A 27,626-nucleotide genomic window follows, 5' to 3' on the forward strand; every position below is an offset into this window, starting at 1 on the left:
TATCGCTATTTTGTTAATTATTATATTTGTTGGAGTTGGGCACTGAACTAAAACCATTTTTTAGGGTACCTGGGCTTTATCAGACAACAGTTATGTATATCTTTTTATCTATATTTATCTTTTACATCTATTCATATATTACAGTTTAAATAACACATAATGTGATAAAGTGATATTTTGGAATTATTTTGAATTTTCAGAGTCAGTTTATTTTTTTCAGGTTCTAATTATCATAACATCTACTTTTTAATGTTTGACTTCATCAAAGTTAATCATTTGTTTTATATTTTACTGGCACCCTTTAGGTGCTTGGGAGATTCCATATTTAGTTAGTGTAAACCAGGAGGAAAAGCTCAAATTATGAGTTTAATATTCTGGGTTAAAATGTCAATCCACCTTTGATTAGTTCTGTGACTTTAGCCAAATTACTGAACTTCTCTGAGTCTTAATTTTATATCATTTATAAAATGAAAATGACAATAATAGTTTGTGGGATTTGGCACAAGAAATTACATAAGGAATGCAAACTTGGCACCAGGAAGATTTTTGTTTATTTTGTGACTGGAATCCACCTAAAGGATTAAAAAGAAGTTATTTAGATTAAAACTATATATTTGCTGGGAGAACTAATAAAAATCAATCAAATAGCATGTGGGCATGGGGATAAAGGTCCTTAAACATATTGTAGTCGAAAAATGAAGAGTAGTCATCCATTTCCTTACAATATACTTAGTGGGTACCTAACAAAAGATTACATAATCATGAACACAGAATTTATCATGTAGTTGATGTCCTTGAATGGGCAACAGTAGGGAGTCACAAATGTGATGTGAGTAACAACACCCTCAGTGTTCGGGACCAGCTGGTACGTGCAGTTAAGATCCGAATATGCTCAGTGACTCAGCTGCCCCCAGCACAATGGCCAATTGATGGTTTGGTTGTAAATAACAGCTCCTTCATCACTGACACATTTACCTTATCCCTGAAGTGCAGCCATGGTTAATTTAACATGGAGCCCATTTCTTTCCAGTATGACCCCCTGATAAATACATTGTATACGTGGCACTTCATCTATCAGCTAGAAAAATAAAAACACTTTTACTTGACATTTTCTCTGTCTAAAATCAAGAACCACACATAGTCCCCATTTAACATTCGTTTTCTATACACCAGATAAAAAGTAAGATAATATTTAGATAAAGATAGGCTGCTGTCTTATTTCTGATTGCGATACAAGGAAAAGAAAGCTATGCACTGGCTGAGGAGTTACATGCAAGCCAAAGTTATTTGATTCCCACGATTTTAAGAACTCTGTCATTTCTAAGATTTAAAGTTTGCTGACTAGCAAGTAAGGAACTAAAATTAATATGTAAAAGATGGATCTGGAGATCTTTAAATACTACACAAACATGCTAGATGAATTTAGGAATCAGTTTTAGTTTAACTTAAAGGCAAATGAAGAAAATACAACATGCGAAGCTATTAAAATACACAAGTTAAATGTCAGGGACAAGAAATCAGTGGTAAAATGGTGAATCTCAAATATCTCATCTCATATGTCTATGCCTAATCCTCAAAACTGTTTGAATTTGTAGATAAATCTTAGGATTCACATTTTCTCTCAGACTTTCTTCAGGAAAGAAACTATAATTAATGAGTGTGTGATTATTCGTAGACATGATCTCTGTAGGATGTGCACTATATATCTCCATATAAGATATAGAAGCAGAAAAATTTTAAATATTAAGAACTGGATTCACATCTTGAGATATTGTCTTAAATTATACAATAACAGGAAAAAACTCATAGCTTAAAACGATAAGTGTCCTATCACAATAAGGAAGAGAAACGTGCACACATACACAGAGTCTTGTAGTAGTCACTGTGGCCATATGTGAATTGAATATATATATATATATGTTTGCAACCAGCAGCAAAGTACTTTATCAATTTTACAGTAATTTCAATAAACATCATAAATATCATAAATATTAACCATGGCTTGACATTTTGAGATACTGAACAGTGTGCTCATAGGATATCGCTGACCTCATTCTTAACACTCATCTGTGGCTAAATCACAGGGGTGGGAAGATCTCCTGGTTGGTCACCCAGGGGTCTCAGGAGGTACCTTCTCCTCCCCTCACTTCAGTGTTGGAGATTTTCCTCCCCCACTCCCTCAATTTTCATTTAACTAAAAGCTGCCTAGATTCACCCCCATTGTAACCTAACCCAATTTTCAGCTTTCACCTCACTACCCCTCAAGACGCAGAAGGAAAGTGGAAAGCATGAGCTCCCATGTCTGGCCACTCTTCCCCCTCACCCCAAGACATTCTGGGTTTGGGGCAACCAAGTGGTTAGATGTCAATAGATCCCTCTCTCACGGGGGCCTGCCCTGCATCTCAAATCGCATTCTCAGCCTTGTTCCCAGTTGTTGGGGGAATGATCTCTTTCTCATTTTGCTACCCAGCATTTGGTTTCATAATAAGTACTGGGAAAAGACATCATTTTTGTATTGAAACAATATTTTTTTTCTCCTTTGCTAGCTTATGAGGGATAGAAATACCCTTTCTTCTTTGTCACCTCAGTGGCTGGCATGACTCACTCTCAATAGCTAGTTAATCATAATGCAAGTTAAAATTTACCGAATGCTTACCATGCATCAAAGACTGTGCCAACTGCTGTACATGTAATTATGTAACCCAAATAATCCCACGGCATTGGGCACAGGAGAGGTAAGTAAGACATAGAAAGGTTAAATAACTTGTCCATGGACTTAGGGCTACTACTGATGAAACAGGGATCCAAACTCTAGCAGCTTAACTATGAAGTCCATGCTCTGACTACTGTGAGGCTGGATGAATAGAGAGGTCTCTGCCTCAGTCTGTGGGGGGTGGGTGGGGCTTGTGGAGTTCTTAGAACAGAGGTGAGAGCGCCTGCAAAGGAGACAGCAGAGGAACTGAAAATAACTCCAAGTGTCAGACAGCAGGCTCTATGGGTGGGGGTGGGGGTGAGCCCTGGGAGGGACCTGCAGAGAGGGGAGTGGCAGAAAATTAAGATAAAGAGGTTAACAGGGGCCAGGTTACCAAAGGATGTGTGGGTCAAGTGAGGGAGTTTGGATTTTTAGTAAAAGGAAAATAGGGAGCCCTTACGGGGACAGGAGGAAATGACAGGAGCATATTCGAATTTTAAAGTGTCACTTTGGCTGAAGTGGTTCCAGGTGTTGGATCGTCATGTCCTGAACTGCAGTTATGAACAGATTAGATAAATATTTAGGAAGTTGAATTGGTAAGACTCATTGGTTAATTAGATGCGTGTGTGTGTGTGTGAGCATGTGCATTTGAGTGGATGAGTTTGAACTGAGTGGAGATTGGTGGGGGTGGAAAGTAAGGTGAGTAAGGAGCAAAGTGTAACTAGTCCCAAGCCTCAATAACTGATAGAAATGTTTCTAATGAGGAAATCTAGATACCCACCTGGAGGGATAATGATGTTCACATATACACCAAGAATCAAAATGCTTTACCTGTTTTCTCATGGAAACATTAGACTCCATTGTAGTCCTACAGCACTACTATATGGTAGGTATCTTAATGAGTTAAATAGACTTCTCAAGGCTGACCTAGGTACCAAAACTACATGTATGACATGGCTGCCAATATGCACATTAGCACAGAGGCTGGGAACATAAGAAGAGTTGGGGATATAGGAAGCACTGAATGAATGAATGAATGAATGAATGAAAATACTGCTTTTGAACCTAGACTTGTGTCTATATTACACTGATAACATCTAACTAGAAAAAAAATATATACAAATTCCACAAATATTATTCCATAAATAATCTGTGATTTTTTTGCCTTACGTGTTACTTTAGCTATTTTTTGAAGTGTGTAGTAGTTTTTATATTTCAGAAATAATGTCTAAGAAGCTATTTTCCAGAATTCTATTGGTTTTCTGAAAAATTAATGGCTCTGGTAAAAGAATCTACTTTCTCTTCCATCTTCACCTTTCAGGTGGCCATAGTGAGGGGGTCATGCCTCAGGTGGACTCAGAGCATCCGACTTCTAGTCCTAACCCTCCAATAGATTGGGGATCTGACATTAGTAAGTGACCTACCCTCTCTGAGCCTTAGTTTCATCATAGGTCAAATGTGAAAAGTAGCGATGCAATCCTTTATATGAACCACTGAGTTGTGAAGTATTCCAGAATTCAGAATATTTTCAGATTTTAGAAAGTTAAAAGTGATGCATGTACTTCTCATTATAGGACACCCTCAATGGGGTCAGATGCCACACCCCACAGTGAAACATATTCACATTTCTACATTTAAATATATGGATATTCACAGCAAGGAGAATAAATAAGACTATAAGTAGCTTCACATTAATTCACCGAATTGATTCAGGGAAGATTAGTTTTGCCATTAAAAAAGTTCAAGTCTGATCACCAATTCCAATGAGGGGGCCGAGGGGAGCAAGCAGGGGGATTCTCCCACACCAACAATAAGAATTCTCCAGACACTAAGTATCCTAGAATTCAACTCAATTATGACACCATCTATCCAGAGATAGCACCATATTCTAGAGGTTAAGACTGCCTCTCCCCACCACTACAGGACAGGAACTGCAAGCTTCCCAAAAGTCACCTTATTAACATAACAAAGACACATTTATCACTCTTGCCACAAGAAATTCCAAGGGTTTTCAGAGCTGTGGGTCAGGAACTGTGGATGAAGACCAAATATCTATGTGCTATAAATCACAAAATCACAGCCACCCAAAAAACACACAAAATAAAAAATAACCTTGCGTTTACAATTTTGTTTTTGTTTTTGTTTTGGAGATTTCAGAACTGATGATAAAAGATTGTGAAATTGGGGCACCTGGGTGGCTTAGTCGGTTAAATGTCCAACTCTTGATTTTGGCTCAGGTCATGATCTCAGGGTCATGGGATGGAGCCCCGTGTGGGGCTCTGCACTCAGCGTGGAGTCTGCTTGAGATTCTCTCTCTCCCTCTGACCTCTCCCCCGAGTGTGCACATGCTCTCTCAAATAAATAAATAAATCTTAAAAAAAGAAAAAGGATTGTGAAATTGTGAGGTATCTTGAAGACCTGAATCAGATGCATAATGCTACATACAACTATGGCCAAGGCAGAGATGAGAAAATGAGCTTCACAAAGCCAAAGCCAGTGCTCCAACTTTTTGGTAATTCCAACTACGGCAGCTAAAAGGCTGTGACTAAATATGGAAGGGTTCCCGTCCATCTTTAAAAAATGAGGAAGTACTAAAATCACACTGACCATTCAAATAGTGGAAATATATTGGATGATTTAGGAAGGCCTTTTGTTGTAAAGGAACAGCCAGAATTGGGGGTGCATTTTGATGCATGCAGTGAAGCGAGCAAAGGCACCAAGGGGTACAGAGTAAGGCCTGCTCTCAGAAGAGTGAGCAGATATATCTGGATAAAGTTCAAGAATTATGTTGAGAAAACTAGTCTGGCCTTGAAGGCTGTGTGAAGGAATATGTTACTCAACCTGAGGAGAGAAGATAGGTATCATAGGTGCTTAAGGTGCTTGAGGAAGATGTGCCTGGCTGGTGGTACAGCAGAGGCTATGGGGGAAGAAAGAAGACAGAAGGCAAAGATGCTTGGATCTCACTACTTCAGCAGAATCAGGGGCCTGAAATCTGGAAACAGGAGACATGGAAATCTGACCATAGGTAGGACATAAACCTCAATGGGAACATTGAGAGACAGGCGATTATTTCACAGGCATGTTTCCTGAACTCTTTTGGTTTGCTGGGGCTTGGAACTTGGGTGGCAACAGGACATAGCTGAGGGGGCAGAGAGAGGAGCAGGCAGGTAGGCAGGAGTGTGCTTATAGATGGACAGGAGCTGGTGTCTGGCAAGCATGTTATCCCCCAGGGCAAATATGGCAACAAAGGAAAGACAGACTATATTTTTCTGGGTAGGCAAGAAAAGATTTCCTGAAAACTATTAAAAACACACTGTATATCAGAAAAAGTTACTAAGTAAAAGTTTAAAAATGATGGAAGGCCTTAAGAGAAGGAAAGAGATGTGGATGGAATTCACTTATTCCCTTATTCATTTTCTTTTTTAAAGATTTTATTTATTTATTTTAGAGATAGAGAGGGCGGGGGGAGGGGCAGAGGGAGAGGGACAAACAGACTCTGTGGGTGAGCACAGAGCTGGATGCCGGGCTTGATCCCACAACCCTGAGATCACAACATGAACTGAAACCAAGAGTCGAATGATCAACCGATTGAGCCACCCATGCTCCCCTTCCCTTATTCATTTTCAATTAACACTTATCGTGCCTTTACTGCATCCTGAACAATGTGCTTGGGCTAGGCATACAGAGATAGGGAGGGCTGACCTCAAGGAACTCTTAGTCTAAGAAAAAAGAGAGATATGTAAAAAGATCATTATAATACAAGTCAATAGTAAGAATAATTGAGGTGTGGATACAGGGGCACAAATCACAGAAAGAATGAACAGAAAATAGAAGTCAAATTGATCACTAGTTTTTTCTAGGTCCTGACTATAAAATGACATGCTTGCCTTGAGTAAAACTGAAGCAACAACCCAGACATGGGAGGAGAGCCAGGCAGTTTCCTATGGGGGCTTTTTTATAAGACTGAAAGATGGGAGATAGGAGAAGGGGTAAGGAAGAGAATTTAAGGCAGAGGAAGAGAGAGGATACCTCATGCAAAGAGAAGGTTCTAAGTTCCTTCACCTGAAGAGCAAGTTTGGTAAAATAAATGAGCCAAGATGACCGAGCAGAGAAAAAGCCAACAGCAATGGTGACTGAGGTCAATGGGCTCAGCCTTATGTCAAGAAGACTATGAAGGAGAAGGACTGAGGCCAACGGAAGAGAACACCTGTCTTCTGGGGTAGGGAGCCATACTCGGTGCCAACCAGTCATTGTTACTGGTGAATATAAGTCCAGGGCTACCACAACACTAGTGTTTCAAAAATAAGTAGATATATTGTTCTGATAGGAAATTCTCCAATTAAAAAATCGGAGGAAGTAATTACATTTTTAAAAATACACTAGACAGATACAGATACATTGCTAGTTGGATTAGTCATGCACCGCTAGTTCATATCCCTAAATGGGAAAGCAAGAGTGCGGAAATCTCAGACTGGGGGCAAGTCGTTAAATAACTACTGCGTTCAGAATAAAGCTCCAACTTTTACTGATGTATAAGGCCCTCTCCAACATGACCTTTTCTTGTTTCTCCAGCCTCATCTTCTCATTCCCTTCCCAGAGGCTATGCTTTCGTCATGCTAAAGTGCTTATAATCCTCGCCAAATTTTCTGTCATTCCATCTCTCTGAGTCCTTGTAGTAGGTTGAATAGTGACCCCTAAAAAGAAATGTCCAAGTCCTAATCCCTGGAGCCTATGAATGTTACCTTATTTGGAAAACAGGGTGTTTGTAGATGTTATTAAGTCAAGAGTCTTGAGAAGAGACCAGTGTCTTCGTAAGAGGAGCAGACATAGGCAGATAAGAAAGGGATATGCACAGGAAAAGGCCTTGTGGTGGCGGAGGTAGAAATGAAAGGTAAGCTGCCGCAAGTCAAGGAAAGCCTAGAGCCGTCAGAAGCTAAAAGAGACAAGGAAGGATTCTCCCCTAGAGACTTCAAAGGGAGCATGGCTCTGCTGACCACCTGAATTTAAGACTTCTGGCCTCCAGAACTGTGAGAGAATGTATTTCTGTTGTTTTAAACCCCGAAGTCTGTGGCAATTTATTGTGGCAGTCGTAGGAAACGAATACACTCCTCAACCACTTACCGTCCTTGCCTGGCTCTCTTTCCCTGAGAAACCACTTCTGTTTCCTGGAAACCTTCTGGCCATCCCATCACCCTAAGTCCATTTCTATGAAGGCTCTTAGTACACATTTTAGTGATAGTGTAGGGTACTTTGTTGGTTATGGACTGCAATGTGTCCCCTCAAAATTTTTATGTTGAAGCCCTAACCGCCAAGGTTAGAAATAGGGCCTTTAGGGAGATAACTAAGATTAAACGAGGTCATAAAGACGGGGCCCTAGCTGATAGGATTGGTGTCCTTACAAGAAGAGAAAGAGATACTAGAGAGTTCTCTCTTCACACAGCACAGAGAAAAGACCATATGAGGACACAGAAAGGAGGTAGTTGTCTACAACCCAAAAAGAGAGGCCTTACCAGCCACCAACCCTGGTGGCACCTTGGTCTTGCACTTTTGGTCTCTAGAATTCAGAGAAAATAAGTTTCTGCTTTGTAAGCCACCCAGTCTGTGGTATTTTGTTATGGCAGCCCTAGCAGATTAGTGTACCCCCACTCCCAGCCCCATCTAAGTGTTAAGCATGCACCCTGGGATCAGGGGCTGAGTGTCATTGTCTCCAAATCTTCAAAACATCATAGGTGCCCAGATGGATTGATACATAATTGATCAAGTTGCTATTCCCAGTGTTTTGGAATTAAACCAACTTATAATTGTTTGATTTTTCTAATCTAAATTTCTTCTTTAAAATGTGTTACACACACTGTAAATTGAGATAAAAATGGAGTGAATCAAGATTCTCTTATTTTGAGCCCTTTTAGACATTTCTTACCAGACGCTGAGATAATTGATGACACTGGCAATTACTGAAAAACCCAATCTAGGTCTGTGAATTTAAAGGAAAAGATAAAGGTCACTGCTAAAAAAAAAAAAAAGTCCTGAGAACTGCATGACCACCAGGTCAATACAAGTCAATGTTGTGATGTGTCTGATAAAACAATAAAGTAGACAAATCAAACCAAATAAAGAAAACTTAATGCCATCTTACATTTATTAGCACTGGGTCAACTTCTGAGGTGTTTGTGTAAATATCATATCTCTGACATCCCTTAATAATTACATTTGTAAAGTACAGTCGGAGAATTATAGAATTATAAAAGAAGGAAGTTTACAGAAAATCCAGATCTTCTAAACTGTATTTCATGAATTCTTAGGAAATTCACAGAGGAGCTTCTAGAGCACTTATGAGGAGGGAAGTGGGGAAGGAGCGTGGATCACATGATGATATGTTACCAGGACTGATTATCTAATTTGCAGAGCCCGCTGCAAAGTGCAAATGTGAAGCCCCTTGCTGGGAAATCATTAAGCATGTCAAGATGGTGACAGCAGAGCATCAAGTGTGCGGCCCTCCTGATCATGGGGCCTGTGTGACAACACATGTTATACACACATGACACTGGCTCTGCATGTCGTGATCCCCAGTTTAGAAAGTTACTTGGAAAATTACTTGAAGGTGAGTGGATTACAATGGGCAAGAAGACAGGCTATTGGGAAAATTTTATTGCTAATCCAAGCAAGTAATGATGAAGGTCTGAACCAAGTTCATATAAGTGGGAGTGAAGTGTGATCATGCTAAAGTAATACCTCCTAGGACTGTCTAATTTTGCTATTTTAATTTCCCCTATGTTATTTATATTCATAAATGACTCCAAGCTATAATCTTAACACCGCAGAGCTCCAAGAAATAAAAGTACCCAGTAAGACAACTTTATGGAATAAGAAAAATCAATTACAGTCTGAGTTAAAAGGCCCTATGATTCTCTGTTAAAAAATGGCCCAGATGAATTAGTGGGCAGCATTGTAAGCTAAACATAATAGCAATGAATGTATAAGAGCACTTAAATACAAGAAATATACCTGATTTACGTGCAGTGGCTTCCTTTAGTGTTTCTTATCTGATGAATGCACTGAGATTTCTGGCTCACTCCAAGAAGCCAACAGCACTAGAACACGGCATTATGCCATTGCCATGTGAGCAGCAAGGGACCATGATGTGAGTCAAAACTCTACTCCTGGGAAACTACAGAGATGTTAGCCATGCAGAACCAAGGTGAAGAGACCTCGAATTCTGCACTGTCAACGCTCCAGGGTGTGTATTTTAGTGACTGGGGAGACTGCGGAAGGCAGTGGTTTAAAGCACACTGAAGAGGCGTTCTGGATTCAGATCCTGGCTCCAGCACATACTGGCTGTGTGACTCTGGGCAAGTTATTAAATTTCTCTGAGGCCCAGTTTTCTCATCTTTAACTTGCGAATTATCATAGTACCTATGGCATACAAGTGTGAGGACTGAACAAGATAATCGGTGTAAAGTACTCAGCACAGGACCAGCACACATAGTAAAAGGATGTTACTCATTATTCAGCTGTTCACACAAATACAGGCTCCCTTTTTAGGGAAAATAAGAGTCAAAAGGTCTTTAGTTTTAAGGCCTTTTAGAGTGAATAAGGCATATTCTAGAATTGGCTGCTGGCGGGTCCAAAGGAGGGCTGTGCAGGATGGTGAGAACACAGCCAGGAACAGGCATAGACGTAGCTAGGGACAGGGGCCTCACTAGCCACCATCTCTGTGAATCCAGTCCATCTGTCTCCACGTCCAAGGGCAGCTACAGGTAACTGGGATCACTTACAGGTGTGCAGCAGGACCTGTCCACCCTCCGAATGTGCACGGATCCCATTCAGGTATCATCTCCAGTTAGGAGACTGATTAAAGGTTTTCCCAGCTGAGGTTAGAGTGGCAAAGAGCCTCAGTGGGATGGCCTGTGGACCTTATATAAATGCCAAGGAGTGTCCCCATTTCTCTCTTGGCTCTAATAAAATTGCCACAGAAAATGCAGAAGCTTAATTTATTTAAGGAATTAGCCCCATTTATCAGAGGAATCGATCCAGTGCTTTGAGTAGGTATACCCTCTCAGTCTGAGTATCATTTTCTGCATCAGTATAATTTGAGACTATAGATTTATTAGGGGATAAGGGCAAGGCATCTGTTTAAATCTCCTGGTTACAAATAATGAGCATTTAAGATATGCTTGTAGTTGTTTGAACCAATCAACACACTTTTCTAAGTCTGTATTATATTCATGCTATGGTTGGCACTGTGGTACTATAAAGAAACGGTCTCTGACCTCAGCAAATTTATACTCTACTGGCGGTAGAAATACATAAATAATAAAACAATGAGGCTGATCTTTACCCATTTTAAATGCAACATTACTAAGGCCTTCCCAGATTAGACCTGGGGCAGCGGCTCACTAGGGGCGGGGCAGTGGCAACAGTCTGCTCCAGGTGCAAGCAATAAGGGGATGCAATAATAGCGCCTATCGAATGTCTCTCTGCTCTTTATGATTGCCAGGCAATTCTGAACAGTGCTAGTAATAACACGCCTCTGCCCCCCAGAATCTTTTGTTGGTGTAGCTGATAGTACCAGTCTCCCAACCCCTGGCTCTTTGCCACGTCCCCAGGAAGAGATGAAGTCGAATTCTCCCTCTGAATCTGGGCAGCCTTGTGACTTGCTTGTCACCAATAAAAGGCAGCACATGTGACACTATGAACTCATAAAAGCCCATGAACTTCTGCCTAGTTCTCTGGAAGACTTGTGCTTAGAGTTTTGTAAGAAACCAGACCACCTGGGGCTGCCATGCTGGGGGGAAGTCAAGAAACGTGGAAAGGCCATGTGTGGGCAGCCCTCGTCTTCAAGTCCCAGCCCAGATGCAGACATATGCATGAACAATCTTCCAGATATCAAAACACACTTTGAGTCAGGCTTTGAGTCTTCCCAATTGCGGCCACAACATCACGGAGCAGAGACAAGACAGCCATGCTGTGTTTTTTTCAAATATCTGACCTGCAATCTGCGAGCACAGTGAATCGTTTTATGTCACCAAGTTTGGAGTGCTTTGTTATGGAACAACGGTAAGTGGAACATTGGTCTAAGTTGAAATAATTGCTGCAGTTTCTGTTGAGTGTTAACATATATGTAAACTTCAAATCAGTGCATTTTATTACATAATCTCTAATAAGTATTATTTTATTGTACAAGGAAGTTAATTTGAAGAACTCCCAGCCATACATCTGACTTCTGGCATGTGGACTCAGCTACATATATTTGTTCAGAGAATAAATTTGTAGAGGTTGGGGAGTCAGTCAAGCATGCTTTGGCCACAGGGTAGCTCCAACTCCTCTGGTGCTACATTTAAACAGACTTGAGAGGGAAAACAACCACAATAGGATTGTAATTATAAAGATGAAGAAAGAGAACTTAAGTTATTTCAATTCTGCCAATCTATGACTACTTGGGAGTTTTTAAGTTTAACTTAAGGAAATAATATAATGAAACAATGAAATATTCCATTACCATGAACTAATGAAATAATATAAATGTATAGTATTTTTGTTGCTAAGTGCAAATTTTAGAAACATGTGAAATATCATTCTAAATTTTTATGCTTTAAAATTAAAATCTATTCTTACTTATTTTAAAACTGAAATATGAATCAATAAAATAATGATTATTACTGTTACCACATACTTATCATTGAAAATACTTTTTCCATATAGAGGAAAAGATGTAAAAATTATTTGCTTTGGTGTCAAATATACTAGGTGTGCCACTGAAGATGGGTAGATGAACTTCAATTTAAAAATACGGCACAAAACTTCAAAAAGACCAACCTTGATCTGGGTCACAAAGGTAAAGAACATTTTTTTTTTTCCACTACGAGTATCTGAATCCTTTATTGTAACTGGAAAATACTCCGTGGTGTGCCTCCCACATGAGAAGCATGTACTCCATCCCACCGCCAAAACCACACAAAGGTGGGTAGCTCCTTCTTCAAAGCCCTGGCAAGTCTCTGCTGCTGGCACATGATCCGCACCCAGTCAGTTGGATGTGTCGGCAAATCACGCAAAGAAGTAGATAAAGTGAAACATCCCTTCTCCTGGCAGCCACAGGGGCAGCCATGCTGGTGGGGGCATCAAGAGGCATGGCAGCTGTAGTGTCCAGGGTCCTGCGATCGGAGTAGTGCATCCTCACCACACCCTTCCTGTGGGCTGATTCTGACTGTGGTTCTGGCTGGTCGGGCTCCAGCAGCTCCTGCTCATTCCCTGAACCTGGGCTCTAAGCCCACTTCATTTTGTCCAGAGTCAGACTCACTTTCTATTATTTATAGTAGAGAACTTTGACAAATCTATAAAAGGCGAGTAGAAGTTGGACCAGACCAGTACCTGCAGGTATCAGAGATACTGCAGATGGAGACACTAGCAAAAGTAAAAGTACTGAAGTAGAAGAAAATATTGTGATTCATAGTTGGTAATGGTCCAGTGTGAACAGAGTTCTCATGAACTGAGAACCAAACTCATGAAAGAGGGCATTAAGAAATAAGAGAGGTGTCTGAGCTCCAGCTACCATAACAAAACACCACAGACTAGGTGGCTTAAACAACAGGCATTTATTTTCTCACAGTTCTGGAGGCTGGAAGTCTGAGATCAGGAGCCAACATGGTCAGGTTCTGGTGAGAGCCTTCTTCCTGCTTTGAATGCAGATGGCTGCCTTCTTGCTGTGTCTTTATAGGATCGAGAGAGAGAGAGAACATGCTCTCTGCTGCCTTTTCTTTCAAGGGCATTAATACTATCTTAAGGACCACACCCTCATGACCTCATCAACACCTAATTACTTCCCAAAGACCTCATCCCCAAGTACCATCAGTTAGAGGTTAGGGCTTCAACATATGAAGTTGGTGGTGGTGGTTGGGTGGGGGAGAGACATAGTTCAGTCCATAGCATAAAAAAAGACAAGTTTTAGCCAGGACCAAGAGGGCGTCATATGCTACATGTAGGAGTGTGATCCTTGAAGGGTTGGTGAGGGCAAACTATGGAAAGCTTCTGTGCAAAGAGAGACTTGCTTCACACTCATGCTTTAGGAGTGTTAACTCCAGAGGCAGAGTGTAGAACGGACGGGATGAGGGAAGGATTTTCTCAGGAAGCCTATTTGGGAGGGGCTCCTGCAGTAGTCAAGGCAAGTGATACAAAGAAGCCAAATTCAAGCAGTAGAAGTATGGGGGACAGGGTGGAGAAGAGTCTGGATTTGAGACATCTTTCAAATGTGGAACCAACAGAATTAATCAGACATCTGGATTAGGGGGTGTAGAAGTGGGAGGGGTAGAGGGTGACTCAGAGATTTCAGGCTTGGGTAACTGAGAGGACAGGAATGCCAATAATCAAATCAGAAGAGACAAAAGCAGGAGCTCGTTTGGAGCAATGGCAAGATCATGATTTTGGTTTTTGAAGTATTGAGTTTAAAGAGCTGATGGAACACCACGTAGATATGTTCAAGTTAAGAATAGCCTGGAGTTCAGGAGAGAGGGTTAAGGCCGGTGAAGGAGTTTGGGGTTCACTTGAAGACATGGAGGTGTTCATGAATGAGCTCACTCTTGGGAGGGATAACAGAGGGAAGAAAAGGTCAAGAACAGAGACTTAGTAAACACTGGTAGATAGTTTTCTGACATTGCAATAAAGCACTCAATGAGGGAAGAAACAAATTTGGACTCAATGTTCTCAAAGTCTTAAAAAGAGAGAAGGTGGGGTAGGAGAGGATAAGCAAGAGTCTCAGTGTTGTTGAGATGGCTGGCAAGACAAGGATCTGAAGAGGCTTTTGATAAGATCACTGTGGATGAAGTCTGAGGAGTAGTATTGGTAAAGTGTGTGTGGCGGGGGATGGGGGTTGAGGGGGAACAAAGCCCACATTGTAACTGGTTTATAAAGTGAAGAAATATAAACTAATCTTTCTAGAAGTTTCTTTCAAAGATGGAATGGTAGCTCAGATTAATGGAAGGCTTTTGTGTGGTTTGTTCTTTGGTTTTGTTCTTTGATAGTGGAAATTTTAGCAAGTCTAAGGAAATCATATTTCTCTACATCATACAGAAACTAATAGCACACATCCTTATATATAGAAAGATGCCTGATTAATATGCTTGACAAAGGAGAAAAAGCAACAAATATACTGTATGTAAAGTGCTTTTAGCACAGTAAGCACTCAGTAATAATAGTTATTATTTTTATACTCTAAATTTCTGTATTGTGGGGCGCCTGGGTGGCTCAGTCGTTAAGCGTCTGCCTTCGGCTCAGGTCATGATCCCAGGGCCCTGGGATCGAGCCCCGCATCGGGCTCCCTGCTCGGCGGGAGGTCTGCTTCTCCCTCTCCCACTCCCCCTGCTTGTGTTCCCTCTCTCGCTGTGTCTCTCTCTGTCAAATAAATAAAATCTTCAAAAAAATAAAAAAAATAAAAATAAATTTCTGTATTGTTATAGAAGGATTTCTCCTTGTTATTTGAAATCCTCTGTTCCCGTTCCAAGATTTTCTTTAAATGGAATAAACAAACGAATGGCTCAAAGCAGACTGTGTTCCTAGGAGAAGGTAACCTCTTTTGTAAAACAGTGGGAAAGGTGCCAAGAAATCTCCTTGATTTAAACTATATCCTCAATTTAGGAGGGGTCTGATGACTGAAATTACAGTGCCATAATTTTTTTCCTATATGTGAAGGCACTCCAAGTGCAAGTATATTTGGCACAGGGAGTTATCACAGAAGATAATACATCACAGTGTTAACCCCTTGCTGGGCGTTAGCTTATTAGATCCTCTCAGAGTGAGAATTAGATGAAAGCAGCATGGCAAGCCATGGAGGTTAAGTTGCTCTCATCTCCCTTCTGCAAAGAGTCAGCCATTCTGCTGTAGGGAGAGGAGTGAGCTGAGTGTCTACCTGTAGGGTGTAGTGTTTGAGCAGAGGCCACAATCTTCCTGGCCAGCCCCCAACCAGTGATTGAGCACAGCAGGGGTGCTAAGTCTTGGCCATTTATGCAGTGTGGGGCTCTTACAATGGGCAACCTCTGGTCAAGATCGGCAGAGACTGTCAGATCTACACCACAGTCTGAGACTCTCCCTATCCAATCTTGCTTCTTTCATAAATATTATCCCCCTTCAGTCCTCCAATAAATCTCAGCTTCCTAATTTTATTCCTAATACTACTCCTCATTCTATCTCAGCTTCCACTTCTTGGCGGATCCTAACAGAATTGGGATGATTTAAGAAAAGAGGTGGTAAGATGGGGTCTGGGGACATGTTCTTGTCTTGTCATCAGAAGAGACAAAAGCAGGAGCTTTTGGAAATGAGGTACATACAGTCCACCAGGTAGCAATCCAATTGCTACAACCCACCCGTTGTGACTGGGGAGAATGTTCTGGTGGGGACAGGGTAGCCAACCTAACCTAGTTTACACTAAACTTTCCTGATTTTAGCACTGGGAGTCTGAAGTCTGACGGTTGGTCAACTTAGTAAAGAGGAATACTCTAACCAGGCCAATGACATGGGAAGTTGAGAAGTCCACGGAAACAATGCCTAGAGGGATAATGCAATTGACTGGCTCTTATTAAGTTGTGTTGGTGCCCTCCAGAAGGAAAATGAAAAACTGAGGACAGTTAACAAACAAATGAAAATCGAGTGTGATGGCCAGAGTGCCTCTTTGGGAACTTAAAAAAAGCCATTGTTTCTGTAATGTCAGAGTAAAAAAAGCTGAAGGCCAGACTTAACGACTTACTAGCTAAGAGTTCAGGGATCTTCAAAGATGATTGAATGCTCATGTAAGGCAGGTCTGTTATGCCAAGAACAGGACTCTGGCTAGAAAAATCTAAGACCTTGACACAAGGGACAGGGACATCTGAGCGGATGTACATGAAGATTATGGTTCATTAGACTCCTCTAAACCCTTGGAGCCTTCAGATGTGGCCCATCCCTACCTATTCAGGGCTAGCACTCCTCCCAGCCCCACCCATACCATTCTAGCTGGGGGATGGGGTGGGGGTATGGGAGTGAGAAGCCTCTTTCCCGCAGGGCAACAGAGGCCCTCTCAAGATCTACTTCAACCTCTTCTTCTGGCTTCCAGGCCAACAATTAGGGCTTAGTTGCCCAGGATGAGATGAACCTGATAAGGGAGGACAGACTCTGCCCCAAAACTGCTGTAAGAATTAGCTGACACAATGACATCTGAAGCCAGGGGAAACCTATGTGGCTGGATTTTGAGGGTGCTTTATCAAGGAGGCTGAAATATAAACAGGATAAGAGAGTGTTTGTTGACATGAGGACACTCTCCCTGGAGATGTGGGATTTAATATTCTTCCAAGGCCCCCAAGGAACAGTAAAAACTCCCTGCTGGGCAGGTTCCTAAGAGCCTGGAGAAAGTGATTACTTTCTCTCAATGAAGCTGACATGCCTGAATTGCTTTGGCAGGTGGTGGAGGAAGGACTTAAAAGGCGCAGAGAAGTGGCATTGCTGGAATGGACATATAATATGGACTTAAGGACCCACAGAAGATGATGTACCACAGGAGACCTCATGGATGCACTGTTCATTGAGGCACGAGGAATGTGCTAGTGAGAGGGGCACTAGCAGGTCACAGAAGTTGAGGGATGCCTCTCCTCTGCAGGCCATTATTGATGGTAGGGTAGATTACCACAGAGCTGAGGCCTTTATATCCATGCAGTCATGGGGTGCCTGAAGAAACAGAAGCCAATCGCCAGTGCTTAACCATCAGAAGCAGGTGTGTGTGTGTGTGTGTGTGTGTGTGAATTATCATAACAATGCAGAAGGCCTGAGTGACAGCCAAGGTGATGTGACCAGCAGAAAGTTTTGGAATTGATTTATAAAGCATAGCACTTCCTAGAGGCAAATAGATGAGGAGCCAAGAAGAATACTTAATCTATAACTACAAGATAACAAGAATGAAGAGCTGAAAGTGGATGCCCCAATAAAAAGTTTTACTCCTTTATGCAGTTACCAAACTGAAATGAAACCCACTAACTGAAGAGGCAGCTGGTTCCCAGAGGGAAGGACCCTGCAACATGACAGAAAGTATATAGTGTAAGGATTTTCCCAGTCCTTCCCCAATATGACCTATGACCATTTATTCAGGTGACTATATAGTTGGGGAGAAGAAAATATCCAGATATTTTGAAGATTATGGGACACAGAGTCTAAGGGGACATTGATACCTAGAGACCTGAATTAGCATCATCATGGCCCCTGCTAGAGTAGGGTTGCATGGGGACTATGTAGTGAATACGGGCCAAAGTCCACTAGGTCTGTGAACACATCCAGTAGTCATTTTCCCCTTGGCAGGTAGAGTATTGGGGGAATTCAATAGGAAACTTATGAAACTATACCCTCCCACTCCTGCCAAGATAGTAAATCAAAAGCAATACCACATTAAGTGAGGGGGAATGGTGAAGCTTTGTTCACCACTTAGGATCTCAAGAATTCAGGGGTGGTGTTTTTATCCTATCTCTATTTAATTCACCAATATGGACAGATCCTGGAGAATGACTGTGGACTACTGAATCTTCAACCAGGTAGTAGTGATCACTGATTTGTCAAATGCATTCTTTTCTATCTTGTTCAGGAAAGAGGATGAGAAAGAGTTCACATTCACATGGAATAGGCAAATTTTTACATCACGGTTTACGTCAGTGCTATATTAACCCTCCTGCTCTTTGCCATATCACGGTCTGACATGATCATCATATTGATTCTTTGCGTCAAAGACATCATGTTGATCGAACAAGGTAAATAAGAGATGGTCAGTGCACTGGAGGCCTTGGTAAGATACATGCATTGCAGATCTTGGGAGATAAACCCTGTAAGATTCAAAAGCTTGGGACATCAATCGAGTTTTTAGGGATCCATTGACCAGGAACATACTACATATTCCCTCCAAAGTAAAAGACAAATTATTTTATCTTGAACCCCTACCACAAAGAAAGAAACACAGCACCTTTAGATCACTTTGTGTTCTTGGGGACTCACGTCCCACACCTATGGATACTGCTCTGGCCTATAGACCAGGTGACCTGAAAAGCTGCCAGCTTTAAGTGGGCCCTGGAGCAGAAAAGGGCCCTGACAACAAATACAGGCAAGCAGCCCTGTTACTTGGACCACAGGATCCAGCAGGCCCTAGGATGCTTGAGATGTCAGTGGAGGAAAACATACAGTCTGGAGCTCATGGCCAGCCCTCGTGTGAGAATCACAGTGTTGGCTCCTAGAATTCAGGAGCAAGTCCATTACTTCTGCAGCAGAGCTTGATGCATCTTTTGAAAAATGGACTTGAGCATGTTACTGGGCATGGAAGAAATGGAATGTTTGATTCTGGGATATCAAATGACCACACGTTTAGAGTTGCCCATTGTAATCTGGGTTCTGTTGGACCTGGTCAAAGTCATAGTGCCTACCATGGTGGTCTCATGAGCATTAAGTTCTGCCAATGCCACTTAGGTTATTACTGTACATGATAAAGAAGTAAAAGGTAACTTAGAAGTTGTCATTTTTAAAGCAATTGAAATGCATCTCAAATGATGTGCAGAACACAAATTATTAAAAATTAAGGGTTGTAAGAAGAAAATATTCATTCACTTAAAATCAAAAGTACAGTTAAAATCCAATCATCATGACCATTTATATTATTTTTAGTGTTTGAGCTACTTGGCTGCCTGGAAAATAAGACATGAGACGGGAATTTATGGAGTGCACACTTTTTCAACAACCGTCCTAATTCATATCGTGCAACGTTCTATTAAAATCCATTGACTAGTTTTCTTCACCTACCGTGTGTGACGCACTGCACTCTGATCACTCAGCCTGCGGCTGCCTCCTTTCCACTGGGGGGGCATGCCAGGAAGTAGTGCAACATAAGAGACCAAATACTGGCTTTGGAATGACACTGGCCTGCGTCACATTTCTGCTTCTAACAAATACTAGCAATACAGCATTGGGCAAGTTGATCAGCCTCTTGTATCTTCAGTTTTGTTACCTGTAAAATGAAGACGGCCATACTTTTCTTCCAGCCACTGTGAAGATTGAGGCCATAAAGTACTTAGTATGTGGCCAGACTGTTACTTTCCAATACATGGAAGCTGGGGGACAGAGGGGTGTAATACCGGAGCAGGCAGCCCAGGGATGTGGCTCAATTTAGCCATAGCATAGAAGGAAGCTGGTGATGGTGTGTGAGCCCCACAGTGCACACTGGAGCCATGGCTCTGGATCCTGGTCAGACTTTCCCTTTCCTGTGCTCTAAGAGAAAATGCTTAGGGATTCCCAGCTGCTCACATCTATACTCGCCCTGCCATGGTTCAGGCTTTTGGCAGCTCGTAGAGTCCGAGCTCATTCCATTTCTCAGAACCTAGGAATTTCATTTCATTTCACTTCATTTCATCTGACTCTGGTCTCATCAATGCTAGGGTTCCCAATCTTAAGGGAAGCAGCTAATGCCAAACCCTTATTTCATGTCTGAGATTCTTTGACAATGTCGTTAAAATATTCCTTTTACTTTTAGTTTCTTTCCTTTTTAGTTCTGTCTTTACACTCTATGAGACCATTTTAAATCACCTTCAGAAGGAGTTTATATCAGCATATTCAGGCTTGATGCATTCTAGGCATTCCCTATATATTTATGGAATTGAATTAAATAAAATCATTCTGAAACACTGCTGTAATGTCATTTTTCAACTCCACATTACTTGTTAACCCAAATGTGAAGCCTCGGGTTGGTTTACAGTGTGTTTCTGATTTATTTATTCTTGCTAATCCTTAAATCCCATCTATGTTCCCCATTGGAGGTTCCCCCTCATTAGTTCCTAATTGTATCTGCTGTTTCTTGCTTGCTGTCTCTGCTCTCACTGTCCCCTTACCTGGAATGCCTCTACTTTACCTATTCAAATTATGTTCATCTTCAAAACCCAGCCCAAGTACCACTTACTTCTGAAGCACTCTCCCATGGTGCTTGGCAACAGTGATCTTTCCCTCCTGGATACTGAATGGCTTTCACTGTCATTACCAGATAGACTAACAATCATATTCCATCGAGAAGTTTATTATGCACTCTCTTCAGGGCAAACTTATCCAGTAGGCATGGTACCGAGGGCCCACGATACTTCTAGGGACCAATAAAACTGTCTTCATTTCTTTTAAAAACAGAAGGAAAGGTGAACATTTAGGTTGAAGAACACGTTTAATATATGTTATTTATAAATTTGCTTTTATACATTTTATACATTGTTTTTCAAAGGCAGAAGAGGCCCTGAAAGCAAAGTAAGTGTCTAGGGCCTACAAAAGTCCTAATGCAGCCCTGACTATACCGTATATTGTCCTCTAAGAGTAAGTCCTGTTTTCCTAACGTGCAAGTGCTGCCAGGAATCCCCATCCTGGAGTTTGCTAACACCTAAGGAACCCCAGCATACATGCGTCTTTACTCATTTACTGGTTATTATTTAATAGCTGTATGTGTATCATTTCAAAACAGCGTTATTATATTTTTATTATTATGGGCCGCTGTTCAATATCTGGGCCTAAGTTGAGATGGGAAAGCATTATATTAGATAGAAGATTTAGAAATATCAAGTTCATGGAGGAATGTGGGACAAGAAAATGGTAAATTATAGGGACGCCTGGGTGGCTCAGTTGGTTAAGCGGCTGCCTTCGTCTCAGGTCATGATCCCGGGCTCCTGGGATCGAGTCCCACATCGGGCTCTTTGCTCAGCGGGGAGCCTGCTTTCTCCCTCTGCCTGCCACTCCTCCCACTTATGCTCTCTCTTTCTCTCTGACAAATAAATAAAATAAAATAAAAAGGTAAGTTATAAAAGGGGTTCATGATAATGAAAACATTGCAACTCAGTGGGTACTTTGCAGATGTCTTTAGTAACCTCCCTTCCCCCTGTGACACTTAGCTGAAGGCTGACAGGACAAATGTCAATCGACTAATAATAGTGGTGATGGCAATAATAGTCATAGTTAATAGGAGAGCAGTCACATTATAAGTGGGTGCTCAATAAATATTGTTTGATAGATTATCTAGTAGACACAAATTTGCTCATTTGAAATCTAGAGCACAGGGATCTTATACATTTCAGCATTAAATTACCTCTGGGCAGGGAAGATTCAGAGGCATGGCTTTCTGATGGCAGCCAGATCTGATCAGTCACTCCAGACAAATCCATGAAGGTAGCCCAGAGCTTTTCTTTTTACCCACCCTGATGTTTCTCTGCCAAACCCAATCCCTGACCAGTCACATGACATCACATGCTGCAGCCAAACTGCCATGCACCCCCCAAATTCCTGTACCCCAGAATGAGGACCTGTTTGTGCCCCTACGGAGATTAGGTAAAATGTTACTAATGGAGGGGCAAACAGATACCAGTGGGTTGTGTTTGTTTAACCCTTGTCTTGGCAGCCCATGAGCACCTGGGACCTCTGAGATTATTTTAAAAGATGGCTGGGTGGGAAGCAAGAGCAGGATAATGCCAAAGACTGGACACCAACAAGGGGAGGAATATTTCAGAGGCTTCTGCTAATTCTGGGGAAAGACTGCAGTGAACTGCTTAATATCCACAAATCCCTCCTTTCCTGGTATATTCACTTCTTTACAATCTGATTGTACTGCGCCTCCCATTTATAGGTGGAGTCTATATCTCTGCCCCCATCAATCCGGGCTGGCCTTGTGGATTTGCTTGGACCAATAGAGCACAGAGATGGGGATGGTGAATGAGTCTTGGAGCCTACGCTTCAAAATGCCCTGTAGCTTGGACCTCTGCTCTCTTGGAAGCTGCTCTCAGGGAAAATCTCTTGAGAATGAGCGAGGCCCAGCTATTGAGCTGCCTCAGCCCCATCTACCCCTAGGCTAAATACAACCCATGAGAGAAGCAAGGTTTGACTACCAGTAAAACCACAGATCACCCCACAGAATCCTGAGGATAGCAAATTCTTGTTTTGAGGTTTAGGGTGGTTTGTTTACAGCAAAAGATCATGAAAACAGGCCAACGAGTATAGCCAACCCTTTTGTCTTTCTTTCTCTCTTTCTCTGTTTTTTTAAAGATTTTCAAAAAATCAATCTAAGGCCAGAAAGGGAAGTAACCTAAAGAGATCATTTTATGTCTTTCTGTTTCCCTGATTTATGAGGTTAACTGGAAAGTCACCAAACATTATTTCTCATTCTCAACTTTGAAGTTCATTTGACTTTAATTAGAAAAACTGTTCATTTTACATGAAATGAATAACACAAAACTAAATTCAAATATTATTCCAATGTGACTTAACACTGAATTATAAATTTAATGGTTGAGGGTTAAATACCCTTCAGAATTTTTTCCTGGGAAACCAACAACATTTACAAAAATAGGCATAGGGATTTTTTTTTTCCCCCTGAAAGTTCTCAGTAAAGCAAAAGAGAACAGCTCTGTTATCAAATTACCCCCAAAGCCTTAATTAAAGTCAAATGCTAAGGGAGATTTCAAGTTCCTTAATTTTATTGACTAATCCACAAAGAGAAGCATCAGAAAAATATGCCGCAGTTCTTATTCATATACTTCACAATAGAACTTATTTATTTTGATTTATGTATTGACATATGTTTGTAACACCTACACAACATTAAACAAATTTATCTCTACCTAAATACAGCAATAAGCCTGTTTCCACAGAAAATCCTGAATAGGGGGCACCTGGGTGGCTCAACTGGTTAAGTGACTGCCTTCGGCTCAGGTCATGATCCTGGAGTCCCAGGATTGAGTCCCGCATCGGGCTCCCTGCTCAGCAGGGAGTCTGCTTCTCCCTCTGACCCTCCTCCCTCTCATGCTCTCTGTCTCTCATTCTCTCTCTCTCACATAAATAAATAAATAAAACCTTAAAAAAAAAGAAAATCCTGAATATATGGCTGTTTTCCTATTTATTTACCTACTCATCAAAATTCCGGCAAGCATTTCACGAGACTGCATTAGTTTGAAACACTCCAACATTTCTTTTTTTTTTTTTTAAGGTTTTATTTATTTATTCATGAAAGTCAGAGAGAGAGAGAGAGGCAGAGGCAGAGGGAGAAGCAGGCTCCCCACCTAGCAGGGAGCCCGATGCGGGACTCGATCCCAGAACCCTGGGATCATGACCTGAGCCGAAGGCAGACGCTTAATCATCTGAGCCACCCAGGCGCCCCCACTCCAACATTTCTATTATAAAGTTTTCCCAAGGTGTCTCTAGTGAAGCTGGGAAGAAATATATATGTATACGGGTTCAAATATAACAGCAAAACCTGACTGGAATGCCTACATTTGCAGCAGGAGTTATATCCAGAGTTGCCATAGCAGCCGCCCACACTCCCACACTCATAAACGAGTGGCAGGGGAGAGAGAAAAGCAGTTAGCAGAGAACAGAATCTATTGTTAAAAAGACAGAGGTACCCTGCAATGTAATTACAAGGAGGAATCCTGACTTTTAGTCTGAACCACTGTTTAATGATAGAAGATTTCCGAGTGCTGGAGAGTTATTAAATGTTTTTTCTCTAAACATATCTACCATCTGAACCCTCGGCCGTAACCTTTATGGATGCTGAGATTATGTGGCAGCAGGAGGAAATTTAGCTGACCATGCACACACTAGAACTAATATGATTTAATATCCCTTCTCTGGAATATTTGGAATCACTGTAGCCAGGGAAATGGGTGGTTCTATGGATCTGGACAGGTTACTTCACTTTCTGAGTGTCCTCATCTGTAAAATGGGCATAATAATACTACATACTTCAAGGAGTTTTTATAAGGATCCAGTAAATTAATACAAATACTCAATTACTACATAAATAGTAATAGCAATCAATAAAGAATAAATTTTAATACAATTAGTAATATATTAAGTAAGTAAAAGTGAGGCACTTGGTGCTTGACACACAGTAAATGCTCAATGAATGTTTGCTATAGTAATTATAATTATTATATAATTATAATATATTTTATATATAGATAAGAGGTTGCTAAAACACTTGCCAGCTGACCAGAGGCAAGACAAGATATTAAGATTTCTCCAGGACTTAAAAGCATAATGCCTTCTCCCAAAGCGATGCCTTTGAAAACACGATTTTGGCAGAACAAAAAGATCAAGTATTTATAGTACTCACACATTCACTACCATTGGCAAACCCTGGTTAGACAGCAAAACCAATCATCTATTAGTGCTAAAATAATCATGTAACAGGATTTGGGTTCAGAGAGTATTCTGGAATTTGTCTCAAGTCATTGGCTTGATCACATATGTATATGCAGATATTTGCAATTCATCCTCGGATACAAATAACAAGGTCAGATTTAGAAGTGATGACAATGAATGAAAAGTATTTTGTGACTTCTGATTCACTCAAGTTTTAAATCTTCATTTTCAGGCTGAATGCTTCATATTCTAAGAGAGATGGGACATGTAGTGAAGCAATATAATGAATAAGAAAGCAAAGCTGATGGGATAAAGAAATCAGGGGAAATTGGAAGAGTGGAGTTGGGAGCACACTGGGGAAAAAGGGAGTTGTAACTGACAAACTATACAGAAGTCAGAAGACAGTGGAAGAGAAAATGGATAGGATGAGATTTGATCTTTAACTCTATAAAACCTTTTCTGATGGGATTTTTAAAAGTCCAGGCTGTGAGGGACAGAATTAGCTCAGCTTGAAAACTTTAGAAATGTTAAAATGCATGTACTTATGGCCTCCAGAATTATCCTGCCATTGTGAGCTGTATGTATGGTGCTATATTTTCCCTCCTAAATTGTTGCTTATTCAGTAATTTTGTTTCCAATCTCAAGTAGAGATGTCATAGGGTATTACTGGGTATTCTCTCTGCTTTTAGAGACAAGCAGACACGACTGCATTAAGAATATCAGAAATATTTCCGTAATCAAATAGCTCCTTGAGGGTAAAAATAATTCTGAGTTTTTTTTAAGTCATCAGCAATGAACAGGTCCTGAGATCTCTAGTCAATGAGCTGGAATCAGAAGAAAGGAGCTATTAGAATCATTGGAAAGGAGGACCCCGAAAGACATTTAAAATCTTTGAACTTTTTACTGTAGGCATGGAAAAGCCTACAGAATATATTTTGGGAGTCCAGCTCCAGAACTACAAGGCAGATCCTGGTAATAGAGGGAAGGGCAGATGGCAGGAATGCTGGGTCCAGGAGCTGCCTGTCAAGGCTGCCCTTCTTTCTACCCCTGTGAAGCCGTAACGCACTCAACCATGACCATTTACTTCCACCTAGAGGTCCTGGACATCTGCAGGAGGGGTCTGGCTCTCACCACCAAAATGATGGCAAAGACTCAAGAATAAAGAAAAAAAAACATAATTTACAAGGACATTTTGGCTAGCTCTGTGCGAAAGTAGTGAAACACTAGTTGAGATAGACAACTGTTACCAATAACCAAACAAAAAACTTTCTAAAGAAAAGACTGCCCCTTTCCCCACCTCCACCAGAGAATGTTAAAGCTTGAGTAGGCAGCTAAGAGGCCTGGATAGTTTTCTTAATTGGGCTATTACAAGATTATGGGGACTGCTACGGGACAAATTTGTTTCCATTAAGCCCTATTTAACATAAAGACAAACATATTCTCAAATAGAAATGCTAATGACTATATTCTTTAATACAACCAACTACCCACACATAATCTCATGAGAGTCAACTGACTTAATTCTATCCACAGTCCAAACAGCTATTATTAAAAATAAATTAAATGGCTAAAATATTAAATTTAATTAATAAAATAAATTCAATAATAATAATAATTTAATTTTATTAAATTTAATTAATAAATTAAGCTGCTAATGTGACTTCCATTATGGCAGAGAAAAAGAATTTCTACATTGGGAGAATGAACAGAAAGACAAAGACTGGTTAATAATCCTTACTTACTGTCAGATACATAGCTGCATAGACACTGAGAGCCGCTTCTTTGGATGGAAACGTCTTCCTTGCTCTCATGATGAGATCTGGGTTGCCCGTGCAGGCCTCTTCCCCACTGATGAACTGTGTATACTGCTGACATCCAAGCGCTGTATAGTTGGGCTTACACAGGGCAAGAAAATGTGGAGCCAGATTCCCTGTGACTACTTGCCCAGCATTGACAAAGATATCTGTAGCAAATAGCCCAAATGTATAAATACCTGAGGAAGAAAACAAACCATCGTTAACTCTGTTTTGTTTTGTTTTGTTTGTATTTCAGTTTACGATAAGCCAACATGGAAATATTTTAGAAACTATAAAATAATTCATACATACATGTGGTTCCTTCCATTTCACTTCTCTCCAATTCTTTGCTTTCTGGAGTAGTGGGAGTGTTAAATTATTTAACATATCGAGCTGTCTACCACTGGCTACAGTTTATGCATGGCAGGTTTATGACATAAGATAAAAGAAGATATATTCTAAGACTGTGTTTGGGTAATGCAATTTTTAAAAAGGAGACATATTTCTCTGGAGAGGGCTCAGCCTCTCACCTTCTACTAGTGTTAGCCATCTTGATTTTTCCCTATTTTGAAAATATTTTGCATCTTATAAACATAAAGCAGAGCAGGTGTCTCCCTTTGATTATGCCTCTTAAACCCATTCAGACTGACTTTAACTCTGCTGGAGGTACCAATTAGCAGTAAAATCCAATGCCATTAGTTTTCATTTAAATGTCGTGGAAAATCTTAAGAAGAATGGTTCAGATTGCTTTCTACACTGCTTTCACAAACACATTTTAAAAAGTCACATAACGACTAGTAACTTAGTTCCACCTTATATTTTATGGTTGGACTTTATCAAATTTGGGGCAATTTCATAAATAATAGTGCAGTCAAAATTATGACTTTTCAATTATCTTCACAGCATTAAAATTTATTCGCTTTGGTTACCGGAACATATAAAATTAAGTATACACAGATTTTTTTTTTATGAGGAATGTGACAATTTACTCA

General features: G+C 40.8%; 1 protein-coding gene across 3 annotated transcripts in view; it reads right to left on the reverse strand.

Annotated features, from left to right (window-relative positions):
* The window catches only part of PLPPR5 (phospholipid phosphatase related 5), a 120,776-nt gene that overhangs the window by 48,480 nt on the left and 44,670 nt on the right, over positions 1–27,626 (reverse strand). For all 3 annotated transcript variants that reach the window (XM_081818843.1, XM_081818845.1, XM_081818842.1), the window contains one exon: positions 26,581–26,831. In XM_081818843.1, coding sequence (XP_081674969.1) covers positions 26,581–26,831 — 251 coding nt within the window. The remainder of the gene's footprint in view (positions 1–26,580; positions 26,832–27,626) is intronic.

Source organism: Leptonychotes weddellii, chromosome 4 (assembly GCF_054177405.1).
Source record: "Leptonychotes weddellii isolate Sample4059 chromosome 4, ASM5417740v2, whole genome shotgun sequence".
In the NCBI taxonomy this organism is placed as follows: domain Eukaryota; kingdom Metazoa; phylum Chordata; class Mammalia; order Carnivora; family Phocidae; genus Leptonychotes; species Leptonychotes weddellii.